The sequence below is a fragment of the Penicillium mononematosum genome, assembly GCF_028829835.1.
Source record: "Penicillium mononematosum strain IBT 11891 chromosome Unknown utg000005l:1.0-9366267.0:1.0-9372171.0, whole genome shotgun sequence".
In the NCBI taxonomy this organism is placed as follows: Eukaryota; Fungi; Ascomycota; class Eurotiomycetes; order Eurotiales; family Aspergillaceae; genus Penicillium; species Penicillium mononematosum.
Window position 1 is genome coordinate 8,340,235 of NW_026643275.1, and position 18,078 is coordinate 8,358,312.

Genomic DNA, 18,078 nt, shown 5'->3' on the forward strand with positions numbered 1-18,078 from the left:
GCCAATTATGCGTCGTTCGATCTAGTTCTATCCAGTCTTTGCGCTCTTGATACGACGCCACACCGCTGATAAACCTTCGACGACTATCTGGGCACTGCGAAGTTACTTCATTTTGTTTCTGACTTCCGAGGGATTTTCAAAATGGAAGGAGTTCAGTCTGTGGACGTGAGCTGGCTTCATCATTCACAAAAAGGCGAGTCCCACTTTTTATGCTAGCACCTCTCCCCAGGTTATGGCAGGGTTGTTGGAGATCCGAAATCGGGACAGCTTCTGACACTCCCGAGTCTCTCCAGATCATTTGTCTCGCACCAAGTCAGTATCTGCGAGCGATAAGCCTGGCACTGAGGCCGAGCCAACGACTTCTCAATCTAAGTCGCACCGGAGATCTCGTTCCAACAGTAACCCGACACGCCCAACACCGGCCCCCTCCACATCAGAACCAAAGCAAGCTCCCCGGAACGATACAGCGCCAGTACAGGCGAAACCACCACCAGTTGAGAAGAATGAGGAGTCAAAGCCATCTACGCCATCACCAGTATCGCGGAAGACGGACCCCAAACCCATCGGACGACGAAACTCATGGATTACTAGTCTAAGCTCAAAGTTTTCGTCTGGATCTACCCCACCATCACAACCTAGTCTGAAGGCCAGTCCCGCGAGCCCGAAAACAACTTCACCCCTCGACACGCATAATCCATTTGGCGCCGCCTACTCCCCGAGGGACAAGGAGGAAGAGAGGAAAGATGACTCAAATCCCTTTACTGCGTCATCACCTAAGGGGCCCTCGTTTATCCACAATGCACTGCGCAAGTTCTCGTCCAACTCCGGTGGGTTGCCCAAGTTGAACCCCAATGACTCGATCTGTCCACGTCGCGTGATGAACATCGACCAACATCGCCACCGATGCAAGATTGCGGACTTGAACCAGGCCAAACTCAACCGAGTAGCGTTCTGTGTGGATGTTGAAATCGCGGGTATATCCCACCGGGATGACGACGAGGAGGCTCCCCCGACCAATCAATTACGGCAGCCTTTACCTGAGTCTAATAGCCACAAGTCTAAGAAGGCCGATCTCAAATTGAAGGAACAAGATGAAGCTGGAGCTTTGAAGCACCCCCAGGCTACATTGGCTGAGAAGGACAGCGCATCTCCGGCTCCTGCTCCGGCCACCGGTGATGCGAAGGACCAGTCTAGCTCTCCGACAAATACCACCAGCAAGCCATCTACTGAATCCACACCCGGCGGGGAAGGGACTGATCCAACAAGGAAACAAGAGAAGAAAAAAAGGTCTGAGGCAGAGCGGAAAGAACGGAAGGAGAGAAAGCGAAGACAGGCAGTCGCAAATGGTTCTGTTCCATTGCAACTCGATGCAGAGAATGACGAAGAGTATCCCCGAGGCCCAGCACCAGGTATCTCTCGGACCAAAACGCAAAGTCACCCGACGACCGATCCTGTCCGTATCTATCGCCGCTGTTGCCAGCTACGTGAGACGCCTGTTCTAAAAAGAGTGGTCGATGAGATCTCCAAGCCTTCATCAACACTGGCCGAGTCACCTGGCACGGTAGCAGCTTTGGATCTGAGCAATTTCCCAATGACCTCACAGGATTTGGCAACGTTCAGCGACTGGCTCGCGGTCGTTCCTGTCCGTAAACTCATTCTTGAAAATTGTGCATTGACAGATACTTCTGTGCGATCCATCCTTTCAGCCCTACTCGCCACCAAGACGATAGAGCAGATGCGCTATCGACGGAGACGATCGCGAAGGCCAGATTCTCCAGACTCATACGATCATGAACGATACGGTGTTGTGGAAAAGCTTTCTCTGAAGGACAATCCGAAGATCGGACGGGAAGGATGGCGCCACATCAGCCTTTTTATTCACCTGGCGAAATCCTTGAAAGCTATCGATTTGTCGGGCATTCCTTTCCCCCAAGGCCAGGTTGCGATCGATGGTTCTGGGACAACAGGCCAACCCCAGTCGCCTATGGCCGACGTGAGCATTGTTTTCGCGAGTGCACTAGCAGAGCGCTTTGCTGGAGATCATCTTGAAGAACTGCTTATGAGCGAGTGTTATCCTTCGGTCAACGCTGTAAAGCAGATCTGCCAGGCGACCACCAAAATGGGTCTGCGAAGACTCGGCTTTGCGAATAATGGTCTGACGAGAGACGGTCTGGAGCATGTGGCTGAGTACCTCAATGCCGGGCAGTGCGAAGGGCTGGATCTAGGTGGCAACGCTATAAAGGATGATCTCGATCTCATCACGGACGCGATTGAACCTGAAACACCGCTTTACGCGCTGAGTCTGGCGGATTGTTCCCTCAACCCGTCAGTAATTTGCCCATTGCTCCAATCGCTTGCGCAGATTCATAACCTCCGGTTCATCGATTTCTCTCACAATCGTGAATTATTCTCGTCGCGGCCCAACGCGTTGGGGGCTTTCCGTCGCTTCCTGCCGAAAATGCCGTCTTTGAAGCGCTTTCATCTCGCTGATGTCAACTTGTCACCGGATCATGTCATTGGCCTTGCTGAGGTATTACCGGAGTGCCCCAGTCTGTGTCATCTGAACATTCTGGAGAATCAGCAAATTATGGATTTGGCGTCTACCACAGACTCGGTTGCTCAGGAAGAAGCATGTGCTGTGTATGCGTCTATGATGGCAGCTGTCCGTGTTTCACGGACAATCATTGCAGTGGATATCGATGTTCCCAGCGCCGAAAACAACGAAGTTGTCAAAGCTCTAGGGTCGCAGATTGTGGCCTACTCGCTGCGGAACCTTGAAGGCGGCGCCATTGCAGAAGAGCTTTCTGACTCTACTTCTCCACTTGTGGATATCCCTGTACCAGACATCCTACAGCATATTGTCGGACACTCTGGTATTTCTGAGGAGCTTCATGATGATGAAGATGAGGCAGCTCCCGATGAGGATTATGTTATTGGTGGCACAGGTGTTGTCAAAGCATTGGGTGTTTGTCTCGGGAATTTGGACCAGCACGGTCTCGATGTTCTTGGGGAGCAATCTTTACCAGCAAGTGGTACCACAACACCCCGACGCCGCAAGTCTCGAGGTGTTCCTACCAAGCGGCCTCGCGACATGTCGAAGAATCTGCTGGAATCTGCCCGCAATATCAGAGTCCGGATCCAGTCGGCTCTTATTCGCGAAGATCGTGCTGGTAATGACGCGAATTATCGCCGCCTGCAATTTTTGGACGTGACCTTGCATAGGATGATCCAACGCTTCGAGGATGAATACCCAGAAACTCGTATTGTTCCTCAACTCCCGCCCGCTGCCCTGTCCCCGACACTATCTCCCAACACTCTGGTGATGATGATGGAAGCGGGTCTATCGCTGCTGGCGGTAATCTAAACAGCAGTCAGCTTGATGAGACTGGCGGTGATGAGGAAGACACCGACCAATATGCCGTTCGCCTTTCTCGCACTAGCTCCATGACTTCCCTCCACTCTCGGGCCATGACCTCCCAAGAAGGACACATCCACCGCATTGGCCAGAACCTCCGCCGCGATTTCCTCAAGCCGTCTCTAGTTCCTGGCGACCGTGACGAAGATTTCGACCACGAGGACAATAATTCGCATATTGCCGCTCTCCGGCAAAAGCTTGACCTTCTTCACGATGAGCAGTCTCTGTCTCAATTCGATGACTTTGACGCCGACATGGCCTTTAACCATCTCGGGACCACCGTCGATGAGCTCTATGCTGCTCAGCAGCAAGACGCTGAAGGATTCGAGCGCTTCAAGCAGTCTCAGATTGCCGCCCAGATCAACAGCGGTCTTCGTCCCAGGGATAAGGTAGAACCCAGGACCGGCTGCGACGAATCCGAGAGCAAGACCTCATCTTAAGTTTTCTTATTTTCATTTATTATCATATTGAGTCATGATCTTGGTCCCTTATGTATTCTTTTGCGAGCTTGCTTCTTATTATACCTGTACATACTCCATGTGCGCATGTCTCTCTAGGGGTATTATCTACATACTCAGCCCGGTTTTTTGTATATACGTGGCGGGCACGAGAAGGGCGGAATCCTGTTACCATTAGCATCGTTGCCACTACCTTGTTTCTGCATGACTATGTATCTACATGTGGTTATTTCAGGGCTGTATCAATCTCTATAATTAAATTCCCCCGTCTCTATATATGTTTTTTCCTTGTTAAATTGGTTATTGCGAGTACATCTAAATAATATGGTGTTGCTGCCTTAGGCCAGTAAGGTTACTTGAAAGTGGGTTCCTCGGCTGGACATCCCCAGTTTCCTGGGGTATCACATGTCACTCCGTCATGGCAATGGCCTTCTCCTCAACTCTCTCCACTCCTTCAACTCCCTCAACTCACTCAACAGCGGACATGTTTGCGGCCGAATCTGGCTGATTAGCATCTAACAGCTCCGCCATGGCCGCTCAGTCCAAACTACTACCGCCCGAACGCTCCATAAAGCAGATCCTCTCCAGCCTAACATCCCTCTACCTACGAAACCGCACCCGCATCTCACGCGCCGTATATCTCGCCCTCTTTGCTGCGCTCGCCAAACGAATCCACAATGCCATCTCCGAACAGAAAGCCGCGTCGCAACAAGTAGAGCTGCGCCGACGGCCTGGCACCAGCAGTCTAGGCGATGAGGAACAACCCCGTAAGAAGCGCGTGGAGATCAACCGAGAATTCTTCAGGAACCTGCTTCGTTTACTGAAGATTGTCATACCCGGATGGCGAAGCAAGGAGCTAAGGCTGCTGGTGAGCCACAGCGTCTTCCTGGTGCTGCGGACCGTACTTAGTTTATACGTCGCCGAGCTGGACGGAAGACTTGTGAGCAACTTAGTCCGCGGTAAAGGGAAGGATTTCTTGCTCGGTCTTGTCTGGTGGATGATCGTGGCTGTCCCCGCTACTTTCACGAATTCTATGGTAAGTCCCCGGTGATGGGACCGAGGTTTTCGGTCTCCGGTGCTGGCATGCGACCGTTCAATACATTTGCTGACTCGATGATTTACTGCGTTAGCTCTCATACCATCAATGCAAGCTTGCTCTCAGCTACCGCAAGCGTCTTACGGACTATATCCACGACAAGTACCTGTCTAACATGACTTTCTATGCCATCTCCGCCTTGGACGATCGAATAAAGAATCCCGACCAGCTCGTCACAGTCGATGTCTCTCGCTTCTCGGACAGTCTGGCAGAACTGTATTCCAATCTAGCTAAGCCCATCCTCGATATGGCTATTTATAACTACTCGCTCTCCAAGAACGTGGGAGGTGAAGGGTTATTCATCATGAGTCTGCTAGTGCAGTTGTCCGCCAACGTCATGCGTATGCTGACTCCGCCATTTGGCAAATATGTTGCCGATGAGGCCCGGCTGGAGGGCGAGTTCCGTTTCCTCCATTCACGGCTTATTGATTACAGCGAAGAAGTCGCGCTTTACCATGGCCATGAGGCCGAGAAGGACACCCTGGACAAGGGTTATTTCACCTTGATCAAGCACGTGAACCGCATTCTGCGACGGCGTCTTTACCATGGATTTATGGAGGACTTTGTGATCAAGTATTTCTGGGGAGCTTTGGGCTTAGTACTCTGTAGTGTTCCTGTCTTCTTCAAGATTCCCGGCCAGGCTACTCACAGCATGGGAGATCGCACTGAAAGTAAGTTTTTGTCCTTCGATGTCGAAGTTTATATTCTGATTACTCTCAGGCTTCGTCACAAATCGTCGAATGTTGCTTTCCTCCTCGGATGCTTTTGGCCGATTGATGTTCTCCTACAAAGAGATCTCGGAGCTGGCTGGCTACACTTCGCGTGTCTCCTCATTACTGGAGGTGATGGACGACCTCCTCGCTGGGAGGTTCGAGAAGAAGTTGGTGTCTTCCGCTTCTACAGAGGAAAATGCGGAGGTGCTGTCTGGTCGGGTACAGTCATAGAAAGTGACTCAATTGAGTTTACCGACGTACCGATCGTATCCCCAAACGGTGACGTATTGATCCGTAAGCTTTCTTTCACCGTTAACCCCGGTGATCATCTTCTGATCGTCGGACCCAACGGGTGCGGCAAGTCATCTCTCTTCCGGATCCTGGGCGGGCTCTGGCCGGTATACGGAGGCACGGTGAAGAAACCCCCTTTCCAGGATATTTTCTACATTCCCCAGCGACCATATCTGTCCCGCGGGACCCTACGACAGCAAGTGATCTACCCAGATGGAGTGCGCGAGATGCGCGCCAAGGGTGTCACTGACGCCGATCTCTACGAGGTCCTATCAGTGGTTGAGATCGCGTCCGTCGTAGACCGTCCTGGAGGCTGGGATGCAGAGGAAGAATGGCGCGATGTTCTATCCGGTGGTTTGCAGCAGCGCATTGCTATGGCTCGGTTATTCTACCACCGACCCAAGTTTGCCATTTTGGACGAGTGCACATCGTCGGTGACGCTGGAGATTGAGAAGGTCATGTATGAGACGGCCAAGAAGCTTGGCACCACACTCATGACTGTCTCGCACCGACGGAGTCTCTGGAAGTATCACCAGAAAATATTACAGTTTGACGGACAGGGCGGCTACATCTTCACCGGTCTAGACTGGGAGCGACGCTTGAAACTCGAAGAGTAAGTTTCCCCAGTTCCCGATTTCCCCGACCTTTCCGATTATCCGAATTTTCCATGCGGAACGCCTATTAACTATCTCGCAGTGAGAAGGAAGAGTTGGACTTGCAGTTACGGGCTGTTCCGGAATTGCAACGCCGAGTTGCCGAGTTAACGGCTTAGTTTCCTCAATACCATTTCATATACCATTTCATATACCATTTGACTGTTAGCGTTGAAATGTATGATGCCTCGTGAAGTCCAAGATCCACTTTCAATGATATTGGCCAATCCGATCAAAGACTTGGCCTCAGCATTCCATGGTTCCACCATTCGGCTTTTTTATATGTGGACCCTTAATGACAGCCAATCAGCGTCTGTTATATCACCATTCGAATTCTCACGATGTTCAAATGAGCCCCCTCAACGCGGCCCACACTGATGTCGTTAGATGTCCCTACGTCATATTCCTCATCTATCTTGTTTGCCACGATGCCTCGGAAGTTCGTGAATACTTAGGATCGTGACTTTGCTCTTTTGCTTCATTTTCTTTTTTAACTTGTACTCTGTATTACACTCTCTCAATATATCCGCCGTATAACACAAACCCTAAGGTCTATACCAAAATGGCTATATCGCAGACACCCCCGAACAGTCAAAAGAGAAAGATTATCATCTTCTCTGGTATGAAGCCTCCATTCGTATATGTCCCAATTCCCAGTCTAATCCCTCCAACCCCAACCACCAAGCCCTAAACTCACATAACATAACCAAAGAACACACCCAAACTAACAAACCCCAGACTTCGACGGCACAATCTTCCTACAGGATACCGGCCACATCCTAGTAGACCATCTCGGCTGCGGCGCCGCCTACCGCAACAAACTCGAAGAACAATTCAAATCCGGCGAGCGAACCTTCCGCGACATCTCAGACGACATGTGGGGATCCCTCAGCATCCCCTTCGGCGACGGCTTCGACATAATGGAAAAGAACCTCAAAATGGACCCCGGCTTCCGCGAATTCCACCAGTACTGCGTTCGGGAAGGCTTCCCCTTCAACGTGATCAGCGCAGGCCTAAAGCCCGTTCTCCAGCGCACGCTGGATATGTTCCTAGGCGAGAAAGAGGGTATGTTCCCCTTATTCGAAAAGATCTCCACCCAAACCAGCAAACCACGAATGAACCAATGCTACATCCACATCCATATCCCATTACCATCACAATATACTAATACCATTGCAGGCCTCCTCAATCGAAATCGTCGCAAACGACCTCAAAGCACCCGGCGGCATCCCCTGGAAACCCGTCTGGCGCGACAACACGGCCTCAGGCCACGACAAGGCCGCGAGCGTGAACCTAGCGCGCGTAAAAGCACAGGAAGAATGCGAGCCGGATGAGATCCCGTTGATTGTATTTATCGGCGACGGCGTCTCCGATCTCGCCGCCGCCCGTGAGGCAGATGTCCTCTTTGCTCGCCGTGGTCTCCGTCTTGAGGAGTACTGTATCGAACACGGGATCCCGTATATCCCGTTCGACAGCTTTGCTGATGTTAAGAGGGAGGTTGAGGCGATTAGTCTTGAGGACCAGAAGAAGACTGGTGGGGTTGGGAAGCCGGTGCGGTATAACCCGCGTGCGAATATGTGGAGGCGGATTTCTAGTAAGGAGGCTGTATGTGTTGACATCTTTATTTATTTATTTCTTTTTCTTTTAAAAAATGGAAGGCCGTCTCGCGGGGCCTTTCGCTAACGGTCATTGCAGGTTCCGACGCTTATGGCTACGGCTACGCCTACGCGCGATGAGAAGATGGCGCTTTGGCCGGATTATTTCTCCGAGCCTAAACAACATACTGAGCCGACGATTCAGGAGTGAGATTGCTTTCGGATTTTGACGGATTTATGGCTTGACGTTGTCATGTTTGGATATCATTTTGGTTTCGCGTTGCTTTGGCATGGAGTGGGTGTTCCAAGGTTGGTTCGATATTTTCAGTCATTACTGCCTCGAGGGTCTTCTCTTTTGGGTTTGTACACTGCTGTATATCGAGATTGGGTTGTATATATACCTAGTTCTGTCTAGACCAATTGCATATAAATTCTTATCGAATGGACTGAATACCAGATGTGGATGACTTACTCAATTAAACTTATAAAGAAATTGATATACTATTAGTGCTAAGGATATTGAACAAACCAATGCGTGGAAGCTCGCAGAACCAATGAAAAGTGCATGTGGATAACCAAACCAAATGAAGAGTGTCTTAGCACTGATGTCAAACCGCAGTCTGTTTAGTCCGTAACATCCAGAGGCTCGACATTCCAGATACTATCAGCGTACTCATTAGTAACACGATCCATAGAGAAGAATCCCATGCGCGCGACAGAGGTAATCGACTTGGCCAGCCACTCCTCCTGATTCTGGAAGGCCTCGTCGACCATCTCGTGCGTGGTGATGTAGGAGTTGAAATCGTCCGAGACGAGGTAGTAGTCACCGTGCTCTTCGATGGAGCTTGTGAGCGCAGAGAAGTCGGTCTTGTCGCCGAACATGTTGTCTTTGATTGCGTCGAAGACACGCTCCAGCTGTGGGTCCAGCTTGAAGCCCCCGTAGAAGTGTCGGTGGCGCAGGTCCTCGACGTCTTCGGCGAGATTGCCGAAGAGGAAGATGTTCTGCTCGCCGATTTCGCGGGTGATTTCGATCTGTCAGTTGTGTTAGTATTACTGGGATGGAAGCAGGTCATACAGGTGAAAAATGACTTACGTTGGCTCCATCGCAGGTGCCGATGATCAGACCGCCGTTCAGGACGAACTTCATGTTACTCGTGCCACTGCCTTCGGTGCCGGCAGTTGAGATGTGCTCGCTGATATCCGAAGCAGGACAGATAATCTCCGCCTTGCTGACGTTGTAATCCGCGATGAAGATAACCTTCAAAAGGTCGCCAACCTCCGGGTCCTTGTTCACTACATCGGCCACATTGTTGATGAGATGGATGATGGTCTTCGCCATCCAGTAACCAGGGGCTGCCTTGCCTCCGAAAATGGAAACCCGAGGCACCACCTTTTCTTCTCTTCGGCTGACATGGCTTTGATGCTCAAGTAGCGGTGGATGACTCCAAAGATGTTCAGCTGCTGGCGCTTGTACTCATGGATACGCTTTACCTGCACATCAAAGAGGGCATTGGGATTAACATCGTATCCTGTGGTGGCCTTGATGTGTCTGGCTAGGCGGAGTTTGTTCTCCCGCTTGATGACCGCCCACTCCTCGCGGAAGGCTTTGTCGTCGACAAAGACTTCTATCTTGTCAAGAAGCGTGAGGTCCTTCAAGAAGTCATAACCTCCAAGCTTCTCTGCAATCAATGCAGACAACCTGGGGTTGGCCTGGTGGAGCCAGCGTCTCGGGGTGATACCATTGGTAACATTGGTGAAACGGTCCGGTCCGTAAATCTTCACAAAGTCTTTGAAGAGAGTGCTCTTGAGCAGGTCTGAATGCAGCTCGGCCACACCGTTGACTTTGTGAGAACCAATGATGGCCAGATAGGCCATGCGCACCATCTTTGGATGCGACTCTTCAATGATAGAGACACGCGACAGGATATCCCGATCATTGGGGAATCGCTTTTCAACAGATTGCAGGAAGAACAGATTCACCTCGTAGATAATTTGCAAGTGTCGCGGAAGCAGGTTCTGCATTAGTGGGACAGACCATTTCTCCAGCGCTTCGGGAAGGACAGTGTGATTAGTATATCCAAATGTCTTTGTCACGATACTCCACGCCTCATCCCATTCCAAACCCTCTATATCAATCAAAATGCGCTGCAACTCAACGATTGCAAGGGTTGGGTGGGTGTCGTTAAGCTGGATGGCGATTTGATCAGGGAACTCGGCCCAGGCCCGTTTTGTCTTCTTGAACCGCCGAACGATGTCAAACAGCGAGGCAGCACACCAGAAGTACTGCTGCTTTAGACGCAGTTCTTTACCTTGCTCGAGGTTATCATTGGGATATAGAACAGCGGAGATTGTTTCCGCCCTCTGCTGGTCCGCCACTGCGCTTTCATAGTCTCCAGCATTGAACTTCTGGAAGTCGAACTCCCCGCTACTGGCCTTGCTAGACCATAGACGAAGGTTGTTGGTGGTCTTCGTGCCGTACCCCGGAATGGGGACATCGTACGCGATGGCTTGAACAATCTCACCATCCTCCCACGAGTTCAAGATCCTGCCATTCTCGTCCTGGTATTTTTTGACGTTACCGTAGAACTGGATGTCGACTGTGATTTCGTGTCGCGGGAATTCCCAAGGGTTGTTATCCAGCCAGTAGTCTGGAATCTCCACCTGGTAGCCGTTGATAATCTCCTGCTTGAAGATACCATAGCGGTATCGCAGGCCGTACCCCCAGGCTGGGTAGTTCAGCGTGGCCATACTGTCCATAAAGCACGCCGCTAGACGTCCCAGACCGCCGTTGCCCAACGCTGCATCGTGCTCCTGGTTGATGACGTCCTCGATGCGGAACCCAAGATCGCTCAATCCATCTGATATCATCAGCGATAATCCAGATCACAGATCATCTTGGCGCTTACCTCGAGCAACATCCTTCAAGCCAACATTCAGCATGGCATTGTCCAAAGTACGTCCCATGAGGAACTCAAGCGACAAATCTACACCAGCGGTTAGCTATTGTCTTCTGCCACGGGGCTGGACACATACAGTAGACTCGCTTCTGATCGGTGAATGTCTGACGCTGCTGAGTCCTGTTCCACTCGATGATCAACCGGTCTCTAAAAGCAAGCGCGGTGCCCGAGTACGCGGCCCTATAGAAAGCCCCCGGTCAGCAGGAATCGCTGAGGTCGAATCAAGGCCACGAAGCACATACAACTCATCGCAATTATAAAGCGAGCGAGCGAGAGTGGTTTCGACATGGCGCACGAAATATTTCTGCGAGAGGCGTTAAACCCGAAGTATCAAATGCGAATACAGGTCGGACTCACCTCGAAATCTTCCTTACTGGTGAATTCAGTAGCCGACTAAATTGGCTCGAACCATTAGTACTCCAGTCTCGAATTCCGGGTTTTGTTTCAACATACGTGCTTTCTCCAGCTGCGAGAATTGTGGTCAGTCTAGACTATAAAGTACTAAGGCAGGTGCAGGTACTCACGCCTCTCGCAGTGGCTCAGGAATGCTAGCTTCAACATTCTTAATCTCGGCAGGTCCGAATCCGGTGAATGTGCGCTTGTGCTTGGGACGACTAAATCCCGGGCCGACTGGTCCCTGGAGATCGGCGATAGGAGCTCCTACGGAAGGTCTTCGCTCCCGACGAGGTTGGGTCTCGGTCGGTGCAACCGAATCTGGGTTGGTTGTTGGCATGGTGAGAAGAGAAGGAAATGAAATTTGGAGAGAAAGTCCAGTACAGAAGGGAAACAAGGACTGAAAGTATACTTAAAAAGAGAAAAGAGGGGAAGTTCATGTAGTCATGACTTTTGAAGTGACACCGGACATTCTTTTTTTAGTTTTTCTTTTTATTATAATTGTTATAATTATTATTATACTACCTAGCTACCTACATATGTAGGTAGTTAGTACTTTTTTTAGCCTGTTTTTGGAGTACTACTGCATATAGAAATACGTCATCTATTATATCCTTGATTCTACTAACAACATACATAGGATACATAGGATGGTCCAAGCTATGTACATATGTAGGTATGTACATGTGACTATTTAAGACACATCATGCCATTTCTATTTCTCTTGCATTAAAAGACCCCAGTACCTCCAAAGTCAATATAAATCCCAGGGCACTCGAAGCCCAGCTCTTCCGGCTTCAGTTGATTGGCCAGCTATCTCTCCCGAAACCATCCACTTAGGTACCAACTACTACAACTACTAACCATTCAGCCCATATGTACATCTGTAGCCATTTCTCATTACTGTTCGATAATTATAAGCCAACCTGCGAGCTCAATGCCTACAAACCTAGATACCCCGCGAACGCCAACGCACAGACGCATTGCATGAAACGCGTACCGTGCGCCGAGGCCCCAGTGCCTGCCTGCATTACACGACGATATAGGCTTGTGGGAGGTTCTAGCCCAGACCTTGGAGACTCTATTATCAGGAAGATCAGTAGTGGGGGTTGTTGCTGTGATGTGGGTGGCTGTGTGGTGAGACGGGGGTGTTTTAGTCTACACGGGGATTGGATTTGGTTCCAAAGAGGGGTGTTGTAAGGTTTATGGGAGATATATTGGTATATTCTCTCATTCCTCGTAGATATGTAGAGCTGTAGAGCTGTAGAGCTGTAGAGCTGCTTCTTCTACCCTTTTTACCTCTCCGAACTAAATATCGACCCATAGGAGCTACAGTCTGGCTATCCAAACATAAGAACTTACGTCTGCCATCTATGCTAAGCGAAATATTACAGAATAAACCTTGCTGAGATCTCCTTACTGCAATTCCTGCTCAGTTTCTGTCCGCGGCGCGTGTCTGGTTAACAAGACCGTGCTATGCAAACGTAGAGTAATTTTCAGACATTAATAACGACAGTGCCACTGAGATCGAAAATGGGTATTCATACAGTTGAGGCTGGAAAAGAACTTAAAGGAAGTAGAACGTAAGCTAGGTATGTTGCCCAGGCCCTGCGCAAGTTGAATACTATTCCATCTATCCACAAGGTATGCATACGCCCTTGGGAGTTTTGGTCTGGAAGAACCAGCAGAATTTGCAGGTATATCTAGGTACAAAGGTTTAGCCCAATATTTCGGAGGTCCCACTGCACCCCAAGGGACTTGTCATGTTCAATTGGATGTAAGAGTTTGATGAGATTCAGAGAGACATGAGAAAGTGCTTTTGCATCCGTTGGATCCTCAACTACCGCCCCGAACAGCGTAATGCAAGCGGATAGAAGGTAGCATAGAATAGTCTTGATTCACAAGATTAAACAAATTAAACAAGCAGAAAATGAAAGGCGTCCAAATAGCGGCCAGATCCCAACTTGGAAGGTTTCCGCCAGATCCGGTCCAACCAGAATAATCCTTGGCATCGTTTTGTTTCTAAATATCTATGAATTCTGATATCATAGTCTTGCAATATAAATAATGGGCTCGCAGTTGTAGATTAAATCGTCCTTCGCTTCATCAAGACTATCTCAGCATCTCAATCACAATGGCCATCATCGCAGTCGCCGGTGATACAGGCAAGCTCGGACGGGCAATCGTGGAGGCTCTGAAAACCACCAGCAACACCATCTATATTCTGGCTAGACAGGTGTGGTATTCGATTCGGAGGTTTTGGCCATTTCACTGAGTCATTGAACTTCTCTAGGAAAACAAGGTTCTCTCCGACGAACTCGGTATCACCATCATACCGGCTCAGTATTCAAACATAGAGTCCCTCACCAAGCTCCCAGAAGACAACAAGATAGACACTATTGTTTCTGCCATTATAGTCGTCGATTATGATGCTAGCAGCTCGCAGCTGAACCTTATCGCGGCAGCTGATCAATCCTCGAGCACAAAGCGTTTCATTCCCAGCGAGTACGGCATTGCTTACACTGAAGAGTAAGCACGGTCCCGAGGCTGGCATCAACAAGCTGATATCTGACCTTTTATATAGACATGCAACCTTGTTCCCTATCATGAAGGGCAAAGGTGACTAACGGCTTCTTCATGGACTACTACGGTCTACCGCGTGTAAAAAGCTACCTCCAACCCTTCGTTTTCGCTCTCGACATGGCACAGAACGGGGCTGCTATCCCAGGCTCGGGCAACACTCCCGTAGTGTTCACTCATACTTTCGATGCGGCGAGGTTCGTTACTACCCTGACCAGCCAAGCTAATTGGCCTAAGCAGAGCGTCATCATTGGAGACAAAAAGACATGGAACGAGGCTCTCGCCATTGCGGAAGAAATCAAAGGTTCGTCACTCCAATACAGGCGTGCTTGATGGCGTTCTCACCGTGAATTCAGGCACCAAATTCAACGTCGCGTACGATGACGTGGGAAAACTGAGCACTTTCCAAGTTACCGAGCTTCCATCGCATTCTGCTTTGTACCCATTCTTGCCCAAGGAGCAGCTCCAATATATCCTGGCTGTTTTTGGCCGCTGGATGGATGCGGGAGATTTCGATCTGCCCGAAATTGACACGCTTAATAGCCGGTTCCCGGAGATTCAACCACGCACCCTTCGCCAGGTTATGGAGGAGGGTTGGAAGGCCTGATCCTCGTTTTGCTTTGGATATTCTGGCAAGCTGAGAATTTCCCAAGCGGGGAGATTGCATCGATATGGTTGTGTGCGGCCAAAGTATCTTAATCTATGACATGTTGACATTGATATAATACGTTCCTTGTCCTACCGCTCACACCTGCCAGGCATCTGTGTTTATGTTCCTTGGGCAATTTACTTGGGCAAAAAGAAGGAATAAAAGCAGTCTCGAATGGAAGAATCGATATATCGAGGCTCAGCTATACATAAATAAGCCCGGGCCACGTCCCAATCCCAACTCCGTTCAACCCGACAAGGGCTCCGGAGAATCGCGACCTGACACAGGGCCCATGCTCAGCAATCCCGGTGTCGGTCTATGCAGAAAGATAGATAAGAGTCCTCGGGAGGTTGAAACAAGAACGCTGAACCACAACCTGGTAACAAAGAACAAAAGCAAAAGAAATCGAAAAGCATCAGACGTGGAAGCGCTTGGAATCGCGGGTTAGCAGTGAGTTGTAATGGGAGAAAAGAAGAAGAGAAGACACACAAGACAAACAGAGAGGAATTAGCGGGAGTAGATGTAGATATCAGAGTAGGACATGGCAATGTTGAAAATAGGAAAACCACCATGGGATGCATGAGGAACTGGAAACAGACCTCGGGGCAAGGCAAAGAAAAGATATAACATATAGTGAAGGCAACCAAGGGAAAGGCCCATTGGGCTGGAGCGTACCCATGAGGATTATCGAGGACATGAAAATTGGGAAGTCCCGGAAAGTATTCAATCCCACTACCGGGGTTGTTGCCCGGTGGTATTGTCGGGTCATACGCTCATTCCGGGACTTTATCAAGACAAGGCACATGAAACAGAAACAGTAGCATAGTTGACTGCCCGAACATGCTACTGACACCTTTATGGAACATATACCCATGTTTAATAGAGGAAAACCACATTAAGTACCAAATGGGATACACCCAGACCAGAGCCAGCGCCTGGAAAAATCAGCCGAGAAAGCCATAAAGGCGCCATCAACGCCTGCAGCTGGTCAAAAGCAAAAGAGAAAAGAAAAGACGAAAAGGGTATGGTACGAGTGGTCGTTGGAGAACTGTTCAGGCAGTCTCCTAAAGAGGGGAATCAAGGAACACCGAGAGCGACGTTGAGAAAAGAGACGGTGTTTGGTCGTGGGGTTAAATTGAGAGGGAAATTGCGTAAGCGCACTTGAGGACACGGTATGTCTGGGTCCTCGGGGTATATTCCAGCGGCTATAGAATACCCGAGTCTTTCAAGGCGTTCTGCAGGATAGTCTCTTTGACTGCTGCGAAGACCAACCGGATATTCGAGGTATCAGTCGCTTGGGTGAGACTAAAAGGGAAGGGGAAAAAGTCAAAAATCACGGTGCGTGGGAAGTGGCAATGTTAGGATCATGTAAACTCACTGTGGGTACAGGTTCAAGTGTGCTCGATTCACCTGGTTGAATCGCCAGAGCAGGTACTTGGCAGCACGGTGCACATCGTTGCCGCCAGAGTAATCGGGGAAGTAGTTGCTCAATGGTGATCGAGGCAGCTTCAAGCGGAACAAATCAACTTTGTTCAGGAAAAGGATGATACTTGTCCGCATGAACCACCGAGAGTTGACCACGGAGTCGAAGAGAACCAAACTTTCCATCATACGATTCTGCAAGGTTTGTCAGCTCCGGTATTAGGATACCCGTGTCTTGAGAGCTCATACCTGATTGCTTTCTTCCAGGAGTACTTGATCATATTCACTAAGCGCAACGCAAAAGATAATGGACGTCACGTTTTCGAAGCAATGGATCCACTTCTTCCGCTCACTGCGCTGGCCGCCCACATCAAACATGCTGTGGCTGGTTAGAGATATTCCAAATCGTGAGTGTCGAAGACTGTTTTGACGTACTGTATGCTCAATTGGCCCATTGTGAAGCGTGTCTCATAGATACCGGTGGTCTTCGTTCTCGCTCGGAGCACATCTGAAACATCCGGGACGTAATCGGGGGCCGTTATTCGTTTCGCTTCCTCGAAGAAACTGGTCGCGGGTTAAGACTTGGCCTTGGCCTTGGGTCAGGGGAAAGGATGGAACTTACTATGGTGCCGAGTCCATAAGATAAAACTCATTCTGATGTTCCAAAACTGTTGATGTACACGGATCATTCCAGAGATATGTAATGGCATCCCCGATTTTCGAATCGAGCGGAGTGGTGGGATCCGGATCCACGTTGTACTCTTCCAGAAATGAGATGTAGTCCTGTACCTTCTGGCTGGACGGTTCGAGTTGGAGGTAATGATATGCTCCGATGAGGGCCTTTGCGCAATCCAGAAGATTCTTGTAAACGGTCAATCGATACAGTTGAAGTTCTTCCATAGTGTAACCATTTTGGTGGATGATCTTCATCTGTTTTACGATCGTTGATTTGCCGCTTTCTCCAGATCCTACGTGAGTTTGAAGTCAGCCAACCATCGTTTCTCTTCTCCAAGCGAACAGCAGAATACATACCCAAAAGAAGGATCTTGCATTCTCTCCGTAGCCGCCTAGAATCCTCTTCTAGCTTGCGATCGATCTGTTGGCTTCGCTTCTTCTGTTCCGCGTCCCCTGTGGACTCAGAGCTGAAACACATCCCCATTGTGGAATCTTTAGTGACCCAGACCAGCAGGGATAAGATTCATCAACCACGCGCAGGAGCAAAATGTGCCGGTCAAGACGGCCGGAGCCTTCGCTTGCGAAGACTGCCAAGCGCCACGCACGGGGAAGGATCAGCGCAACCAGGGATCAAATGTAGAAATTGCGACGAGCGATATCGGAACCAATGTCAGTGGGATCAAGGTCGGAGAAGATGTCAAGGCGAAAGGTTGAGGTTGAAGGAGTTGCGACGAGGAAGGAGAGCGTTGAGTTCGGGTATAGCGGTTCGGACGGGGAGGGCGGGAGATGGGTAAACGCGGAGTATCAGGGGGTGAGTTCGGATGAGATATAGAGCTTCAAAGAGGAATAAAGAGAAAGTGTAAGAGTAGAGTGATAATCAAAGTGTCAAGAGGTTAAAGAATCAGTCAGTGCGACCATCGTCATGCTGGGGGGAGTGGAGATGACTTGGGGGAGAAAGGGTAAGAAATGTAAGAAACATGTACGGAGCTTACATTTGGTAATTAATGTTATTTTATTTTTTTTTCTTTTCCCCCTTCTTTTTGTTATATACAATAATACGGAGTACATATGTAGGTCATTATATCCTATTTTGCATTTTGAGCTTATTATATTTGTCGTTATATTTGTGCATTTACCTTATATACCTTAGTACATAATGTAGCTAGCTAGCTATGTACCGT

At 49.5% G+C, this 18,078-nt stretch overlaps 6 protein-coding genes across 6 annotated transcripts; 4 read left to right on the forward strand and 2 right to left on the reverse strand.

Annotated features, from left to right (window-relative positions):
* Positions 1-141: 141 nt before the first annotated feature.
* Positions 142-3,855, forward strand: N7519_011392 (putative cell wall biogenesis protein Mhp1; the record flags this gene model as incomplete). Its single annotated transcript, XM_057298165.1, has 3 exons — positions 142-165; positions 314-3,355; positions 3,376-3,855. The coding sequence occupies 3 exons, from the start codon at positions 142-144 to the stop codon at positions 3,853-3,855; spliced, it is 3,546 nt and encodes a 1,181-aa protein (XP_057146047.1).
* Positions 3,856-4,402: 547 nt separating this feature from the next.
* On the forward strand, positions 4,403-6,745 carry N7519_011393 (ATP-binding cassette long-chain fatty acid transporter PXA2; the record flags this gene model as incomplete). Its single annotated transcript, XM_057298166.1, has 5 exons — positions 4,403-4,909; positions 5,004-5,640; positions 5,690-5,901; positions 5,982-6,586; positions 6,670-6,745. 5 exons carry the CDS (start codon positions 4,403-4,405, stop codon positions 6,743-6,745), a joined length of 2,037 nt encoding a protein of 678 aa, XP_057146048.1.
* Positions 6,746-7,188: 443 nt separating this feature from the next.
* On the forward strand, positions 7,189-8,432 carry N7519_011394 (uncharacterized protein; the record flags this gene model as incomplete). Its single annotated transcript, XM_057298167.1, has 4 exons — positions 7,189-7,246; positions 7,365-7,691; positions 7,843-8,231; positions 8,322-8,432. The coding sequence occupies 4 exons, from the start codon at positions 7,189-7,191 to the stop codon at positions 8,430-8,432; spliced, it is 885 nt and encodes a 294-aa protein (XP_057146049.1).
* Positions 8,433-8,845: 413 nt separating this feature from the next.
* On the reverse strand, positions 8,846-11,911 carry glpV (glycogen phosphorylase; the record flags this gene model as incomplete). Its single annotated transcript, XM_057298168.1, has 9 exons — positions 8,846-9,253; positions 9,315-9,506; positions 9,569-11,079; positions 11,128-11,205; positions 11,255-11,358; positions 11,421-11,482; positions 11,536-11,571; positions 11,632-11,644; positions 11,703-11,911. The coding sequence occupies 9 exons, from the start codon at positions 11,909-11,911 to the stop codon at positions 8,846-8,848; spliced, it is 2,613 nt and encodes an 870-aa protein (XP_057146050.1).
* Positions 11,912-13,705: 1,794 nt separating this feature from the next.
* Positions 13,706-14,758, forward strand: N7519_011396 (uncharacterized protein; the record flags this gene model as incomplete). The annotated part of the gene is given in 4 exon segments (XM_057298169.1): positions 13,706-13,807; positions 13,865-14,100; positions 14,184-14,455; positions 14,475-14,758. 4 exon segments carry the CDS (start codon positions 13,706-13,708, stop codon positions 14,756-14,758), a joined length of 894 nt encoding a protein of 297 aa, XP_057146051.1.
* Positions 14,759-15,985: 1,227 nt separating this feature from the next.
* Positions 15,986-17,381, reverse strand: gpaB (guanine nucleotide-binding protein subunit alpha gpaB; the record flags this gene model as incomplete). The annotated part of the gene is made up of 6 exons (XM_057298170.1): positions 15,986-16,105; positions 16,179-16,417; positions 16,472-16,601; positions 16,658-16,786; positions 16,845-17,190; positions 17,255-17,381. 6 exons carry the CDS (start codon positions 17,379-17,381, stop codon positions 16,006-16,008), a joined length of 1,071 nt encoding a protein of 356 aa, XP_057146052.1. The 3' UTR covers positions 15,986-16,005.
* Positions 17,382-18,078: the final 697 nt, after the last annotated feature.